Source organism: Lates calcarifer, linkage group LG24 (assembly GCF_001640805.2).
Source record: "Lates calcarifer isolate ASB-BC8 linkage group LG24, TLL_Latcal_v3, whole genome shotgun sequence".
Lineage (NCBI taxonomy): Eukaryota > Metazoa > Chordata > Actinopteri > Centropomidae > Lates > Lates calcarifer.
The window spans coordinates 12,073,534-12,089,598 of record NC_066856.1 but is presented as its reverse complement, the minus strand read 5'-3'; the positions used below and the strand labels follow the sequence as shown (position 1 = coordinate 12,089,598).

Here is a 16,065-nt window from a genome sequence, read left to right as displayed (position 1 = left end):
TTACATATATCTTTAACAGGAGCTACTTCACTGGTGAAATAGACCCAAATCCACTGAATGGACTGGGACAAAACATCTTACACACATTCACAGATCCCACTCTGACTTGCGTGACCTCTTGATTCCTCCTCTGGTGCCACTAGGGGGCATTAAAGTCTTTCTTTATGACATTAACTTCACAAAATGTTAGGGGTGAATTTTCATAGTGGGGACTGTGTCCTCTCTGTATCTGACTCCAGGATAGATCAACTCTGGTTAGAACAAAGGAGCAGTTTCTTTTTTGTATTTTAATGAGGATGAAGTTTGGAGATCATGTATCTGACAGAAAATAGAAATAATACATAATATCAGTCACAGTTGAACAGTTCAAAGGTTGAACTACCAAAGGACATCCTAAATACTAACTCAAATATTAACAAACCACTACCAGAATAATAACTGAACCAGTGATGCAGCATCAACACAATTATACAGGAAATAAATCAAATTAAAGCGTTGGGATAGGGCCTGCACCATGAGGCTGGCCAGGCTCTCTGTTCAAGGAGGGAAAGGAAGCAGCTCAGGTAAACTGGCTTCATTTATACACTCTGTAGGTGGAGCTGCAGGCAGCAGTAAGCTAGGTGAAGGTGTAGGAATAGGAGTAGGACGGGGATTTTCCACAAACTTGGTTAATATTAGAAATAAAATAAAAGACAAAATAAAATGTCACTTAGAGAACTGGCAGCACAGTTTATTTTTCTCATCTGAGGCTTTTGACCTTAAAGGAATTTGATGATTTGTTAAATGAGACAGCAGATCATTCATGTTGTTGAATTAGTTTTATACTATGTGTTTAACTCCACTGCTGCGTTCTTGTGATTACGTAAAAACAACTGACAGTAAACCACATTAATGAAGCTCATCAAGGAACACAATGAAAAGTCGGTTATGTATCCAAGTTTATTAAGTCACAGTATGAGGACTTCAAGCAAGGAAGCACCCTACACCTGTTGTACATGCAATCATCACTCACACCTAACACCTCTAATACATCAGACTTATTTTGGTTTATGTGTACAGTTTTCAGACAGAAGCAAATATGTCTTTCAAAATGTGGAACACTGATGTGATTTTTTTTTTTTTTTTTTTTTTTTTTTTTTTTTGTCATGATCATTTCTACAAGACAGATATCCACGATGATGAGCTCCTATTTTAGAGATCAGATCTCATATAACAAGAGCAACAAGTGCAGCTATGAATCACAACACATTTCATTTTGATGCATTTTTAAAATCATTTCTTTACAAAGAAGTGCATTCAGGTTGCTCCTCTCAACTCTGAAAATCCTCATATATCTGTGATAATGAAACATTGTAGTGTCGAATAATTTCAGGATAAAGGTGTTTTGATAGGAGACTGCAGCCTGTATATACTCAGGGGTTGAATCAGGCTGTGTGATCGCATTAGAAAGGTTTGAGGGGATCGGGCTCCCTCTTGTCCTCCTGCACACCATTCAGCATGATCTCTCCTTGGAGGCTTCTGAAGACACTTAGATGAATGTAGTTGTCTCCTCCTACATGAACCTGCAGGATAAAGAGAGGAGAATGGGACATTTAATAAATCGCCTTGATCTGAGGATCGTCTGCCATCAGGATGTGTTTAGCAACTGAACTGTCCTGCCATGAATCACATCTGGGAGGGATGTCATTAGAAACAATTATAGTACGTGAATGAACATTTAACCAGATTTAACAATTTTTTTAGTCATTACAATTTAAATCACCTTGATGATGAAGTTTGTTCCAGCCACAATCTGGTATCTGTATTTAACAGCTGTGAAGTCTTCATAACTCTTCGAGGTTGTCTTCTTGACTTCGTCCTTCACCTTTATGAAAATACAACAAATCCAGAATGAGACCAATGTGTGAGAGAGGCTGTGAAGACAGAAGGAAAATTAAAGCTCACTCATTCTCTCAGTAGCATCCTTTGTCTCACTCATATCTCCAGGCATGTTGACCATTATGATAAGTTAGAGTGAAGTTAATAATAAAGTCAATTTCTCTGCTTTTATCTGAAGAGAGAAAGAAGATTGAAGCTCACCTGATCACAAATTGTCTGAGTTTCTGCATTTGCAGCCTTTTCCTCAGAGAATCCTCCAGGTGTGTTAGCCATGGTGATGAGCTACAGTGAAGATTATAATGAAGTCAACTCCTACTGAGTAGCCCCCTTCCACTACATGCTGGGCGGATCTAATAACCACATATAACCACAGCCCACACATTATTGTTCTACATGTTGCTCCACCTTAATCATAAACTCCTCCAAAACAATTCATTTCCAGAGAATGGGATGTTTCAAAATCAGGCGATTCAAATTTTAAATATCTACAGTGGACAGGGTAATCCAGACCTCTACTGAACCAGGTTACAAGGAGAAGATTTCTATTTCAATTCATAAAGAGGATAAATGCACTAATAGTGCCAATATTCATCAAGCTTCTTTTCATGTCCTCAATCTTGCAGTTTTATGAGAAATGATTTTCTTCTTGGTTGCTGTCTGTGGAGGTTCATGCAATTTCTTTCTCACTGTCTGATCAGTCACTGAAACACAAATGTCCAAATGGGTTTGAACACTGTGTTATTTCCATTAAGGGTTTTAGTGAAAGGTGGAGAATCCAGTACACTTCTCCTCTGGTCAAGTGAAGCCCTGATGAAATAGATCCAAATCTACTGAATGGAGTGGGACAAAACATGTTACACACATTCATAGAACCCACACAATGACTCACACTGACTTGAGTGATTTCTTGTCTTTTCCTCTGGTGCCACTAAAAGCCATCAAAGTTCTTCCTTATGACATTAACTTTGTTAATGTTAAAAATAAAAGAAAGCATCAGGTCGGTGTGCTTCCTTGTTCTTTTCTTAAGTTTTTGACCTTCAATGAATTTGATGATTTGTTAAATCAGACAGCAGATAATTCATGTTATTGAGTTAGTTTTAAATGTGTGGGTGACCCCCCCCCCCTGCTGTGCTCCTGGAATTTGTAAAAAAAGAAAACCATACTGGGTGAAGCAGATACTGTAGAGTTTATTAAGTCATTGGTTTATGAGAACAGAACTCATTTAAATGACATGACAAAATCATTTGTTTGCAAAGGCTGTGTGATCACATTAGAAAGGTTCGATGGAATCGGGCTTGTTCTTGTCCTGTTGCACACCATTCAGCATGATCTTTCCACTGGGGTTTTTGTAGACACTCAGATGAATCCAGTTGTCTACACGAACCTGCAGGATAAAGAGAGGAGAATGGGACATTTAACAAATATATTCATCTTGGTCTGGGATTCATCTACCACCAGAGATGTGTTTAAAGACTCAACTGTCCTGCTATGAATCACATCTGGTGAGGGATGTCATTAGAAATCATTGTTGGTCGGTCAATGACCTTGATGATGAAGGTTTGTCCAGCTCCACTCTGCTCCTTGTATTTAACAGCTGTGAATTCTTCATAAGTCTTCGAGGTTGTCTTCTCGACTTCAGCCTTTGCCTGTATGAAAATACAACACATCCAGAATGAGACTCACTCATATCTCCATGCATGTTGACCTTTTGTGAGACCATTCAATTTCAACTGTTTGCCCAACAGGAAATTTAACACGACTGAGATTAAAAGTTTGAGTGACTGAAATGAAAATGATTCCAGACTGAAAAACAGTGATTTTGTTGAGAAAGTAGACTGAAGCTCACCTGGTCACAAATGCGCTGAACGTTTTCATCTGCAAGCTTTTCAGGAGAGAATCCAGACATGGTGAGAAACCACAGTGAACACAATAACAAAGCCAAATTTTAACCTTAGTGTGTCTCAGTGTAAGTGCTCAGTTTCACTGTCATATTATATAGGCCCACTGTGTCACTCCCCCTCCACTATGGGTGGATCTACAGATCATGGGTAACCACTGCCCTCACATGAATGTTGTAAGTGTTGCGCCATCATGATAAACACCTCCACAAAAAAAAAAAAAAAAAAATTCAGTTCCACAGAACTGGATGTTTTCAGGTGATTTTGAAACAACCAAAATGTTTCAAAATCAGGTGATTTTGAAACATCCAGTTCCAGAGAACTGGATGTTTCAAAATCAGGTGATTTTGAAAAGAGATCAAAAAGAAAAGAAAAGAAAAGAGATCAAAACATTCATACACTCATTTCCAACGCAAACAATTAAACTAACAATTAAATTAAAAATTAAGACCATAGCTTGCATGGACAGCGAGTTCCACACCATGCAGGACAGTCTGACAGCACTGAACAGACACATACATGTCTTGTGCAACACATTCAGGAAAAGCACAGAGTATTACATTAATTATGCTCACAAACAAATATTAAATCTTTTGTTCCTGTGCAACAGGAAGCAAGAATATCTAAACATCTCTCCCAGAGAAACATACCCAACTGCAAACATAGAGCAGGACATGGAGCTGCCTGAGTACAAAAGGTGTAGGGGACATGACATTTATAACTAACACCATGAAGCCATGAGCTTGGAAGGAGGGGAATATTGATGATGATCTCCAACATACTGCACTGACTTTTGTTGCAGTGGGCTCTTTAATATGGACCCTTCATTACAGTTTATTTAGTCAAACATGTCTCTGCTAATCACAAATAAAAGTACATGTAAGTACATGACATTTTAGTGATATTGACTTGGTGTGTACACATTTTTGTAACATTTTTTGATTGGTCCATTCAGTTCAGACCAAATGATGATGCAGTTTTTCATTTTTGATTAATACTTACAGTGAGAACTTTTGTTTAATATCAGGGAAACTGGGACTTGAGGAAGTTGACTTCAGTAATTGTGTGTAAATATTAGTTAGTTGTGTGTAAAAATTAGTTGTTGTAATAATAATAATACAATCAACCCACAACTCTGCAATTTCTGGATCTACAAATTGATAGAAACTGGAAGTAATTTAAAATAAACACTGAGAATTTTAATAATTATTTAAAAAAAAAAACAAAGGTAAGCCAATAGTTAGCCAATAGAATATTCATATATTTGATATAATGAAGGATCAAAGTACATTCATAGGTATAATAACAGATTAAAACATGTGAGCTGGTGGAACAGCTGCATGAAGAGAATAACCCATATAAACTAATTAGCAGATACTTGGACCATTTGTTTTGTATTTTGTAGTTGTTTGGTAAAGGAAAATACTTTTGATTGTCATTAATCCACAGGAAAATTATCTCAAATATTGAACTTGGACATCACCACATCTGTAATTAGAAGTTAAGGTCTGTTGAATGTATTCAATGTGTTAATGTGGGTATTTAATCTATAATGATGCATCATATTTTATAAGTTGATCTAATGTTTTGTATGTAAAACCAGTGTAACCTTTATCAAATAAATTTAGTGAAGTGAAAAGTACAGTGTGTTTCCCTCTAAAATATAGTGGCATAGAGCTGCATAACTGCTGCTCATGTGTAGTCCTCCAAATTGAACCTCAGAACTGTACTACAGTATTTGAGTAAATGTACTTAGTTACTTTCCACCACTGCCCTTGTCTGAATGTACTGCAGTCATCCAGGAGTCTTTTTGAGGAGAACGTGTACTGTGTCTCATCATTTACACAAGCCTCTTCAGCAGAACATTAGATTTTCAGTGTCGGAAATCTCATTGTGAAAACTGACAGACTTTGGTACGACTTGGTGCATCTCCTGTTTTGTAATCATTTGTCCTCATTTGACTTGCAACTATTTCTGACATTGGACTTCAGAGAAGAAAAGCAACAACAAAATCATGGCTCCAAGCCCACAGTTGACGTTTGGCAGAGTCAAACAACAGTTATGGCGCCAAGCCCCAGTTCCAGTTAATAAAACGACAATTTCACATGCAATCAGAAATTATACTACTAGCATGGACTTGTCTATAAACGGCTAAACTGAACGGCTTAACATTCAGTTTAGTTCAGTTCTCACACTGACTTTATTGACCAACAAGCAGGAACACAATGAAAAATAAGTTATGTACCCAGATATTGTAAAGTTGATTAAGTCACAGTATAAAGACTTATATCAGCCTGCAGCCTGTATATCTTCAGGGGTTGAATCAGGGCACGATCACATTAGAGAGATTTGGCAGGTTCTGTCTTGCTCTCGTGCTCCTGTCCACTCTTCTCATACCTTACATGATGGAGGCCTGTGGCAGAAGGAACATAGACATTCAATGGCATCAAAGCAAGCTGAGAGTTTTATTTGAATTTATGTATGTATAAGAAAGAAAAGTTTCTTTGGAATTGTAAACATACTTCACTCCCACACCCATTCTCAGAATTTCTCACAGTAAGTGTTTCCTTATCAGAACAGTATCACCAGTATCACCAGAAATCACTTAATTTCCCTGAGGGAGTCATCCCAAGGGATCAATAAAGTCTAGTTTAACTATTGGAAGCTTTTGATATCACAAGAAACTCTGCTTCAGCTGTACATATTATACAGTTTACACCAGAACTACTGTATTCACTGTGTAAACAATCTTCCGCCAAATATATCAGACAACAGGTAAATGACTACTTTGACTACTTTGATATGAGACATTCTCAGCTGCATAGACTGGTGATCTGTCCTGGGTGTACCCTGTCTCCAGCTCCCCACGACACTCAGAGGATCAAGCAGTTGTAGGAAATGAATGGATGGATGGATGTTTTCAGCTGACTGCAAACATTCTGCTCTGACCTCCAGTGGAACTGCCTCTATGATTCCTAGACATGTTTAACTGAAGACTTCAAATCAAATTTGTTTTTACCAGAACAAAGTTAGAGATCAAGGCCCACAGCTCAGGTTTGACAGGTTCCACATAAAACAATTTAATTCCATGTATAAACAGATCGAAGTACACCTGAGGTGACAACTGTGCCAAAGCCAAATAAAGTTATGGTTCCAAGCCCACAGTTCCAGTGAAATGAAATAAACCAAAATACTTTCACATGCAATCAAAAATTCCACCTCGAGCATGAACTTGTTTATAAATGCTTCTGTGTTAGAGTTCTAAACAATACTGGTCTGCAAAACAAAACTAACATGTCTCATTGTTGTGAACCGCGCACAGTTGTTTACTCACACAACACCATGACTTTCATTATCTTTGCGCCAGACTGCAATTGCAGTATACTGTGAAACTTACACATTTACATAAACTGGATGAACACTGAAACACCCAGGCAGATTGAATTAGATATGTGAATGGATTGAAAACCACAACTGGTGAAGAGTCAGTAACTATTGTGTTGATAGCAATTTGTGAACACAGAGTGCAGATCTTTATTGTGTATTTGTTGCCACAGCAGATATTAAACAGGACATATTTAGTATAGAAAGTTCATGAAGTTCACTGTACATGGCTTTTCAGTAGGAGAGTGTACTACATCTACTGTGCAAACTTTGTACACAGAGACCATTATAGTTAGTTTGTAAAGGGAAGGATTTTTTCTTTTCATTGATCCTCTGATCTGAAATATTGGATTTGGACTAAACTACACAAAACTGCACACACACAACAAGCTATCAATCACTATGAAAAAAAAGTCTGTGCTATTTTTTGTGATGCATTTTTTAAAATCAGATAGATAGATAGATAGATAGATAGATAGATAGATAGATAGATAGATAGATAGATAGATAACTTTATTCATCCCCGAAGGGAAATTCGGTTGTTACAGCAGTCCGTATGTTAATGCAATATAAATACAACAGTAAAAAAATAAAAAATAGAATATTAACAGTAAAAAATAGAATATTAACAAAGGTAAATATGCCTGATAAATACTTGGCTAGACAGATATATACACCATAAATAATATGCTATGAATATGTAAATAGAAAAGTGCAAAGGGATGCATGACAGTGCAGAGGGTGACATGTAGATTTAGTCCAGTTGTGTAATTGTGGCTCTCACAGAGGTAGATGAGTTGTAAAGTCTTATTGCAGTAGGTAGGAACGATTTCCTGTATCGCTCCTTAGAGCAGCGGGGTTGAATGAGTCTGTTGCTGAAGCTGCTCTTCATCTTGTCCAGTGTGTAGTGGAGGGGGTGAGAGGGATTATCCATGATTGCCAGCAGCTTTGCCAGCATCCTCTCCTCCACCACCTCCTCCAGGGTGACAAGTTTTGAGCCAACCACAGACCCTGCCTTTTTAATCAGTTTGTTCAGTCTGTTGGCGTCCTTTGCCCTGATGCCTGCACCCCAGGACACCGCAGCAAAGAAGATGGTGCTCGCAACAACAGACTGGTAGAACATCTGCAACATCTTGTTGCAGACATGAAAGGACCTGAGCCTCCTCAAGAAGTAAAGCCGGCTCAGGCCCTTCTTGTAGATGGCCTCTGTGTTGATGGACCAGTCCAGTTTGTTGTCAAGTGTTACCCCCAGGTACTTGTAAGACTCCACTAGATTTACATCCATCCCACTGATGCTGACAGGAGAGGGCAGGGGCTTGTTCCTCCTGAAGTCCACCACCATCTCCTTCGTCTTCGCCACGTTCAGCTGCAGGTGGTTTTCCCCACACCACTTCACAAAACGGTTCACCAGGTCCCTGTACTCAGCCTCCCTCCCTCCCTCCACACACCCCACAATGGCTGTGTCATCAGAGAATTTCTGCAGGTGACACGACTCAGAGCAGTACTTAAAGTCAGACGTGTATGTGGTAAAGAGGAAGGGAGACAGCACAGTTCCCTGGGGGGCCCCGATGTTACTGATCAGACGGTCCGACACACAGTTCCGTAACCTCACAAACTGCGGTCTGCCCGTCAGATAGTCCTCAACCCAAGTGATAAGGGGAGCACTCACCCGCATGTCCTCCAGTTTGACCTTCAGCAGTCTGGGCTGGATGGTGTTAAAAGCGCTGGAGAAGTCAAAGAACATGATGCGGACTGAAGTGTTGGGTCTGTCCAGAGAGGAGTAAGCCTTCTGCAGCAGGTAGATGATTGCATCATCAACCCCAACATGGGGCTGATACGCAAACTGCAGAGGGTCTTGCGAAGGGCACACCAGCGGTCTGAGGTGTGCAAGGACCAGTCTCTCCATGACCTTCATGATGTGAGAGGTCAGTGCCACTGGTCTGTAGTCCTCCAGTGCAGCAGGACGTCCTTTTTTGGGCACTGGGACCAGGCAGGATGTTTTCCAGAGCACTGGCACTCTCTGAAGGTGTAGGCTCAGGTTAAAGAGGTACTGGAGAACTCCACATAGCTGGCTGGAACATGCCTTCAACACGCGAGGGCTGATGCGGTCCGGTCCAGCAGCTTTCCTCTGTTTGAGCCTTTCCAGCTCTCTCCTCACCTGGCTAGATGTGATGTGGAGTACAGACTGGGGGGTGGGGGATATGGAAGGATCCGAGATGGGTGTCAGCAGTGGGATGGGGGGTGGAGGTGTTGAGGTTGGTGCAAAGAGGTGTCTGTAGCCGGAGGTGGAGGGGGGCTGTGGGGGCTGTGAGGATGTCCTGGGGGTGGGAGGTGTGAAAAGGTCCATGGTGGATGTCAGCAGGGGGGAAGGGGGTGGGGGTAACAGGGGTGGTGTGGGGCAGGAGTGGGTGGGGGCAGGTGGGGGGTTGTTGTTTTGAGAAGCAGTAGAGGGGCTGCCGGGGGTGGAGAGGTTGGAGTTGAACCTATTGAAAAACATGTTCAACTCGTTGGCACGTTGTTCATCCCCCTCTGCTGCACTCCCACCTCTCCTCTGGAAGCCGGTGATCTCTCTCATCCCACTCCAGACGTCCCTGGTGTTGTTCTCCTCCAGTTTGTGCTCCAGTTTTCTTCTATAGTTGTCCCTGCTCTCCCTGATGCTGCGTTTTAGCTCCCTTTGTACCCGCTTGAGTTCTGCTTGGTCCCCTGATCTAAAGGCCCTCTTCTTCTCATTGAGAAGGATCTTCAGGTCTCTGGTTACCCACGGTTTGTTGTTGGGTAGCAGTGGACCTCTTTAGTGGGGATGGTGTTGTCGATGCAGAACCCTATGTACTCAGAGACACGGTCAGTCAGGCCATCAATGTCTTCACCATGTGGTTCATACAGAGCATCCCAGTCTGTGGCCTCCAGCGCTCCACGCAGTGTTTCCATGGCCTCAGGAGACCACTTCCTCACTGCCCTCACTGTGACTGGCTGCTGCTGAACCACAGGCTTGTATAATGGTGAGAGCAGGACTAGGTTGTGGTCTGACCTGCCCAGTGGTGGCAGGGAAGTGGAGCTGTACGCATCCTTAATATTTGTGTACAGCAGGTCCAAAGTCTTATTTTCACGGGTGGTGCATGTAACAAACTGGCGGAAGGTTGGGAGTGTGGATGAGAGAGAAACATGGTTAAAGTCACCTGTGATGATGATGAAGGCCCCGGGGTGTTTTGTTTGTAGTCCAGCAGTCACAGTGTGGATGGCGTCACACGCTGCTTCTGCGTTTCCAGAAGGAGGAATGTAGACAGTGATGGCGATAACACTGGTAAACTCCCTCGGTAAATAATATGGACGAAGTCCGACGGCAACGAGCTCGATGTCCGGGCTGCAGACCCGCTCTTTAACAGAGACTTGCCCGGGGTGACACCACCTGTTGTTCACGAACACGGCAAGGCCTCCTACTTTCTTCTTGCCGGTCGCGGTGGTGTCTCTGTCGGCTCGAACCGTCTGGAAGCCGGGGATGGTGACGTTAGAGTCCGGTATCTGCTCGTGCAGCCACGTCTCCGTGAAACACATGATACTGGACTCTCTGTATTCCCTCTGCGTCCTGACGAGCGCTTCCAGTTCGTCCACTTTATTTGCCAGTAACCTCACGTTTCCAGTGATGACTGCAGGGATGTAGGGCTTAAACTTTCTCTTCTTCATCCTCCGTTTAAGCCCCGCTCTGCAGCCACGCCATCTCCTTTTTAGCTCCTCAGGTATGGTGGGTCTCTCACCGGCACAGAGAGTCGGATACCTCAGGGCCATCAGCTGGTCGCGGGTGTAAACAATGCCGGCGGTGTTGCAGGCATGGCTCCCAGTGATCCGAAGAGACCCAAGTGCAATGAAAAGGAGTAAGAAGTGTCCAAATCTTTGCAAAAGCATCTCACCGTTGTATGTAGTGATGATGCACAGGACAGTGTAAAAATAAAGATTAAAAAAAACGCAATAAAAATACAAGAAACTAACAGAACTACACGGAGCAACTACAACAAGCTGCCGCTAGGACGGCGCCATCTTGAACAATTTACCTTGAACAATTACCAAGAAGTGCATTCAGGTTGCACTATCTAAGTGTGATAATGAAACACTGTAGTGTAGAATAATTTCAGGATAAAGGTGTTTTCATAGAAGACTGCAGCCTGTATATACCTGTATATGCTTTCAGTATGGTTATGGCTGCTTGATCGCAGGAATATATGACAGGATCGGTCTTGCTCTTGTCCTTCTGTACACCCTGCAACATGGTCGTCCCTGAGAAGTGTTTGTTGACACTTAGATGAATGTAGTTGTCTCCTCCGACACGAACCTGCCGGACATTTAATAGATACATTCATCTTGATCTGAGGATTTCCTACCATCAGGGGTGTGTTTACCAACTGGACTGTCCTGCCATGAATCACATCTGCTGAGGGATGTCATTAGAAACAATCACATTAGGTGAGTGAAGATTTGACTTAACCGGATTTCACAATGAATTCAACTTGAACATTTTTTAGTCATTACAATTTAAATCACCTTGATGATGAAGTTTGTTCCAGCCACAATCTGGTATCTGTATTTAACAGCTGTGAAGTCTTCATAACTCTTCGAGGTTGTCTTCTCGACTTCGGCCTTCACCTTTATGAAAATACAACAAATCCAGAATGAGACCAATGTGAGAGAGGCTGTCAAGACAGAAGGAAAATTAAAGCTCACTCATTCTCTCAGTAGCATCCTTTGTCTCACTCACATCTCCAGGCATGTTGACCGTTAGAGTGAAGTCAACTTCTGTGCTTTTATCTGAAGAGAGAAAGAAGATTGAAGCTCACCTGATCACAAATTGTGATGTGAAGATTATAATGAAGTCGACTCTTAACTTTAATATAGGGCTACTGAGTAGCCCCCCTGCACTACATGTTGGGCAGATCTACTGACCACATATAACCACAGCCCACACATTATTGTTCTACATGTTGCTCCACCTTAATCATAAACTCCTCCAAAACAATTCATTTCCAGAGAATGGGATGTTTCAAAATCAGGCGATTCAAATTTTAAATATCTACAGTGGACAGGGTAATCCAGACCTCTACTGAACCAGGTTACAAGGAGAAGATTTCTATTTCAAATCATAAAGAGGATAAATGCACTAATAATGCCAATATTCATCAAGCTTCTTTTCATGTCCTCAATCTTGCAGTTTTATGAGAAATGATTTTCTTCTTGGTTGCTGTCTGTGGAGGTTCATGCAATTTCTTTCTCACTGTCTGATCAGTCACCGAAACACAAATGTCAAAATGGGTGCAAATGATAGGAAGGTGACATTTACCCAGAATTTTACTCTGTGGTTCCATCTTGTGGAACAGAAGAACAATTACAATCAATAGGAAAACATTATCCAATCTAACCTGGTATGACAATAAAATGTGATCATGACCATTTCCTACAATTTGCAATACCTTTAAAGAAAATTTCTATTTACAGGGAATTCAGCTGAATATTTAAAGCTATGCCACTCCCCATGGGGCGCACGATACAAAACACGCTCTCTCATATAAATGCTCAGATAGTCACGCCAGATTTACAAACTGGCCAAATGCTTCTCAGTGATAGAAAGTGCAATAACAAAACTATCATGAAAACTCCCAAATGTAAGTGTTTTCATGATTATATAAGAGACACAAACATCAGAATAAGTCACAGTAATTTAACAATCGTAATAAATATTCTTAACAATCGTAATAAATATTCTATTTAAAAAGGCCAATTTCTCCAAAGGCCAAAGAAAAATGTCAGTAACACTGAATGTTTTTGTTTTGCATTGCTTATTCATGTAGCTTGCTCTGCTACCACATAGGTCGCCTGTGTGATTTGCTGACAGGGTTTCAAAATATGAATGATTTGTAGTAGTTTTATGTTTAGCTGTGCACAGAAATCTAGCTGAGGACTAGGCTTGACTGGGAATGTGATATGCCTTGCCTCAATTATACAGAATTTTATCAAGTATTGGTAATATTTTATTTTGTACCTTTCTATCCCACTCTATCATTTTTGTTTATTGTCTGTGGCACCTTTTCACATGTCTAACATGCTGCAAACTGACTTTAAACCAGGCTGCTGGGGCACCTGGGTTCGTTTTGTCACTAAGGTACCATGAAGTTTTACCTGTGGTGACTTCAACAAACGCATTAAGTTCAACCCACAGTTCGACGTCGGTCGTGGGGAAACAGCTGTTGGTCCGAGAAGACAAACCAGACGAAGGCAAAATCCGCTTCAGAAGAAAAGACACAGTCCTTTCTGGTCAACCATGCCTCCTCTGACCTCTGACCTCGTAGCTCACCAAACTCCAACTTGCGCTCACATGCGCGCGCGCGAACATGCACTAAATCAGCTGAGAGTAAGACACGCGCGTTAGTGTCTACAAGTACTGTTTTTCGCTTCCTAATCTTTTACCTGAGTTAACTTAACCTTTTACCTCTGCTAACCCTGGCGTCTTTTCTCCTTCTCGCTCCACGTGACTCTTCTGTTGTTCCCTCGTCTCTTCCGCACCTGCAGCCAATTACCACTTGACCACCTTCACTGACAATCAAATAAAAGGACTAAAAAAATAAAGGCACGTTGTGTATGTTTACCGCAGTGAAAATCCACTATTCGCCTTAAATAAATCCCTCGCTAACTTTAACTGACTAACTATTAATTTAGTAACTATTCTGTACTGTGAATTAATGAGTATATCTTAATCCCTTAGATAAGAAAATTGTGTTGTTATTTTTGTTTCTGTCTCACTAAGAAAATGAATTATGCAATCCCCTCACTTTTGACAAGGAACTAAATTATTGTAACTGGTGTTTCAGTTCTGGTTACCACTAATATTTTCAGTTGTTTTAGCCTTGAATGAAATGGAGATCCAGAGGGTTATAAGTACAGATTACCCAGAATGCTCAGAGAGTTGAGAGCTGGCTGAGTGTCAGCCCAACAGTAAGAAAAATTCTCTAAAGATACAACATGATGGAAAAATGGGACAATAACAATAATAGACTTCAATATTACTCTTTGTTCGTCCCCCTTTTACAGACAATGTGCATTAGTCCGAGGTGTGGCTGTGTTGGGATGTGACAGCTGAGCAGTGAGTTTGACTTACTGCTGGGAAGTGATAAGTTTGGACAGAGGACAACTGAAGACTGGAAATAAAAAACGTATGGGTTCCATGTTTGGAGACAAGGAGGATCAAACATGAGTCATACTCCAACCAAACAGCTTGATCAGCTTTTTTCTTCTTTCCTGTATTTTCTTTTTAAATTATGTTGTGCAGCAGATCCACAGTTCCCAAAATAAAGAGTGAGATGTTAGGATTATAACACTCTCTAAACAGATAACCTGTGTAGAGTTGTGTATATTTTACCAAAATTCAACATCACTTTCTAGACTCAGAGAATTATTTTACAAGACAATTTTATATCACTTTCTCTTGTTTTGCTTCAGTTGTTCAATTATTCAGTTCCAAAGATGATGTTTAACTGCCTGCTGCAGACACAGAATATGTCTGATAGAGGAGGAAGAACTGGGAACTTTTTTTTCTGTCACAGCTGATGTCAGATCTCTACAGAGGTGCTTTGGATTCAGCAACAATAAAGTGCAAAAAGTGAAGTGGTCTGAACACATTCTGAAGCCCATGTATGTCCTGCCCTGCAACTGTTCTACAAACCAGAAAAAGAACAGCAACACTTTTAAGAAAATCACAACAAATCTGGTTAATTCAATTATCTTTTTTATTCACCTTGTACAAAACAGTTCCATTTTGATCTACATTATGTATACAGTATGTTATTACATGTTAGGAATGGGTGACAATGTGTAATCTAAGTGAGTAAAATGAGAGTGCAGCCTGTAGGCACTGATGAGATGCTTGGCTTGGTTTGTGATCTCATTAGAAGTACTCGATGGGGTCGTGGTGACTCTTCTCGTGCTGCACAGCAGTCAGCTCAAGCTCTCCTCCATAACACGGGAGTTTCTTCCAAACACGGAGGTGAATATGTTCATCTCCGCCCACATGGACCTGAAAGGAAGCAAAAGTAAGTGTTTGTGTCAAACTGATGAACCTGAGACCAATAATCACTCTCCTTTTAGCTCTGCTTTGTTCTCCACCAACTCCTGAGAAAAACATCTGGATCCTCAAGTGCTAAATGTTCCACTATGTTCACCATCTCCTCACTGACTGTCTCTGGAGTGTGATGATAATTCCCTGTGGGTTCATCACTGTGAGGGACTCTGTTCACACACAAGTTATGACATCTACTGTTTATATAGAGTAAAACGCTGATTATAGGTGCTTTAAATCTCACTTGATCTAGAGAGTAAAAACTGTTTCCAGTCATGAGTCTGTCTTAAAGATGATTCACTGACTTGTAAATAACAATCACCTTAATGAAGTAGTTGGTTCCTTGCACAAGCTGCGATCTGTAGCTCTTGGCTGTGAAAACATCATACTTCTTCCCTGCTTTTTCCTCTGCATGGGGCTTCATCTGAGGAACAATGAAATGACATCAAAATGAAACACAGGCACTGTTGTTAAAGGTCTGCGAATAGTCATGAGGGAACCAAAAAGTGTATTAATTTCCCTTTTTCTACTTACACTGTCTGCAATGCCCTGAACTTTCTCGTCGGCGTCAGCTGGCTCGGTGAGACCTCCACACATCGTCGGCATTGTGACAGTTTTTTGTTGCTGATTCTAGCTAGAAAATTGACAAAACTGGGCCCGTCCGTGTCTAGGGAGCGTTCAAGTTGACTCACTGGATCATATGATGCTCTGGAGCGTACCATCAGCATAGAAGTACAGGCTGTGTTTTTTTTTAATGACACCACAAGCCGATTAAAACAACAAAATGAGTCTGGTGTAGGGATTACTTGT

The 16,065-nt window shown here is 41.1% G+C and overlaps 3 protein-coding genes across 3 annotated transcripts; all 3 read right to left on the bottom strand.

Moving 5' to 3' along the window:
* Positions 1-1,127: 1,127 nt before the first annotated feature.
* On the bottom strand, positions 1,128-13,724 carry LOC108881728 (cystatin-A). Its single transcript, XM_018673838.2, has 5 exons — positions 13,633-13,724; positions 13,323-13,548; positions 2,080-2,160; positions 1,763-1,864; positions 1,128-1,562 (listed from the first exon to the last, which is right to left on the bottom strand). The coding sequence occupies exons 2-5, from the start codon at positions 13,344-13,346 to the stop codon at positions 1,443-1,445; spliced, it is 327 nt and encodes a 108-aa protein (XP_018529354.1). The 5' UTR covers positions 13,347-13,548; positions 13,633-13,724; the 3' UTR covers positions 1,128-1,442.
* LOC108881729 (cystatin-A) lies at positions 3,046-3,893 on the bottom strand. Its single transcript, XM_018673840.2, has 3 exons — positions 3,725-3,893; positions 3,423-3,524; positions 3,046-3,262 (listed from the first exon to the last, which is right to left on the bottom strand). The coding sequence occupies exons 1-3, from the start codon at positions 3,782-3,784 to the stop codon at positions 3,149-3,151; spliced, it is 276 nt and encodes a 91-aa protein (XP_018529356.1). The 5' UTR covers positions 3,785-3,893; the 3' UTR covers positions 3,046-3,148.
* Positions 13,725-14,908: 1,184 nt separating the features above from the next.
* Positions 14,909-15,967, bottom strand: LOC108881730 (cystatin-B). The gene is made up of 3 exons (XM_018673841.1): positions 15,790-15,967; positions 15,578-15,679; positions 14,909-15,213 (listed from the first exon to the last, which is right to left on the bottom strand). The coding sequence occupies exons 1-3, from the start codon at positions 15,859-15,861 to the stop codon at positions 15,085-15,087; spliced, it is 303 nt and encodes a 100-aa protein (XP_018529357.1). The 5' UTR covers positions 15,862-15,967; the 3' UTR covers positions 14,909-15,084.
* Between the last annotated feature and the right edge of the window lie 98 nt (positions 15,968-16,065).

Coding starts and splice junctions, on each gene's coding strand:
- LOC108881729 (XM_018673840.2), bottom strand. CDS start 3,784: ATGTCTGGATTCTCTCCTGAAAAGCTTGCAGATGAAAACGTTCAGCGC. Junction 3,525..3,724: donor TTCAGCGCATTTGTGACCAG/GTGAGCTTCAGT, acceptor ATTTTCATACAG/GCAAAGGCTGAAGTCGAGAA. Junction 3,263..3,422: donor GACAAACCTTCATCATCAAG/GTCATTGACCGA, acceptor TTTATCCTGCAG/GTTCGTGTAGACAACTGGAT.
- LOC108881730 (XM_018673841.1), bottom strand. CDS start 15,861: ATGCCGACGATGTGTGGAGGTCTCACCGAGCCAGCTGACGCCGACGAG. Junction 15,680..15,789: donor TTCAGGGCATTGCAGACAGT/GTAAGTAGAAAA, acceptor ATTGTTCCTCAG/ATGAAGCCCCATGCAGAGGA. Junction 15,214..15,577: donor GAACCAACTACTTCATTAAG/GTGATTGTTATT, acceptor GCTTCCTTTCAG/GTCCATGTGGGCGGAGATGA.
- LOC108881728 (XM_018673838.2), bottom strand. CDS start 13,346: ATGCGTTTGTTGAAGTCACCACAG. Junction 1,865..2,079: donor CTCAGACAATTTGTGATCAG/GTGAGCTTCAAT, acceptor ATTTTCATAAAG/GTGAAGGACGAAGTCAAGAA. Junction 1,563..1,762: donor GAACAAACTTCATCATCAAG/GTGATTTAAATT, acceptor TTTATCCTGCAG/GTTCATGTAGGAGGAGACAA.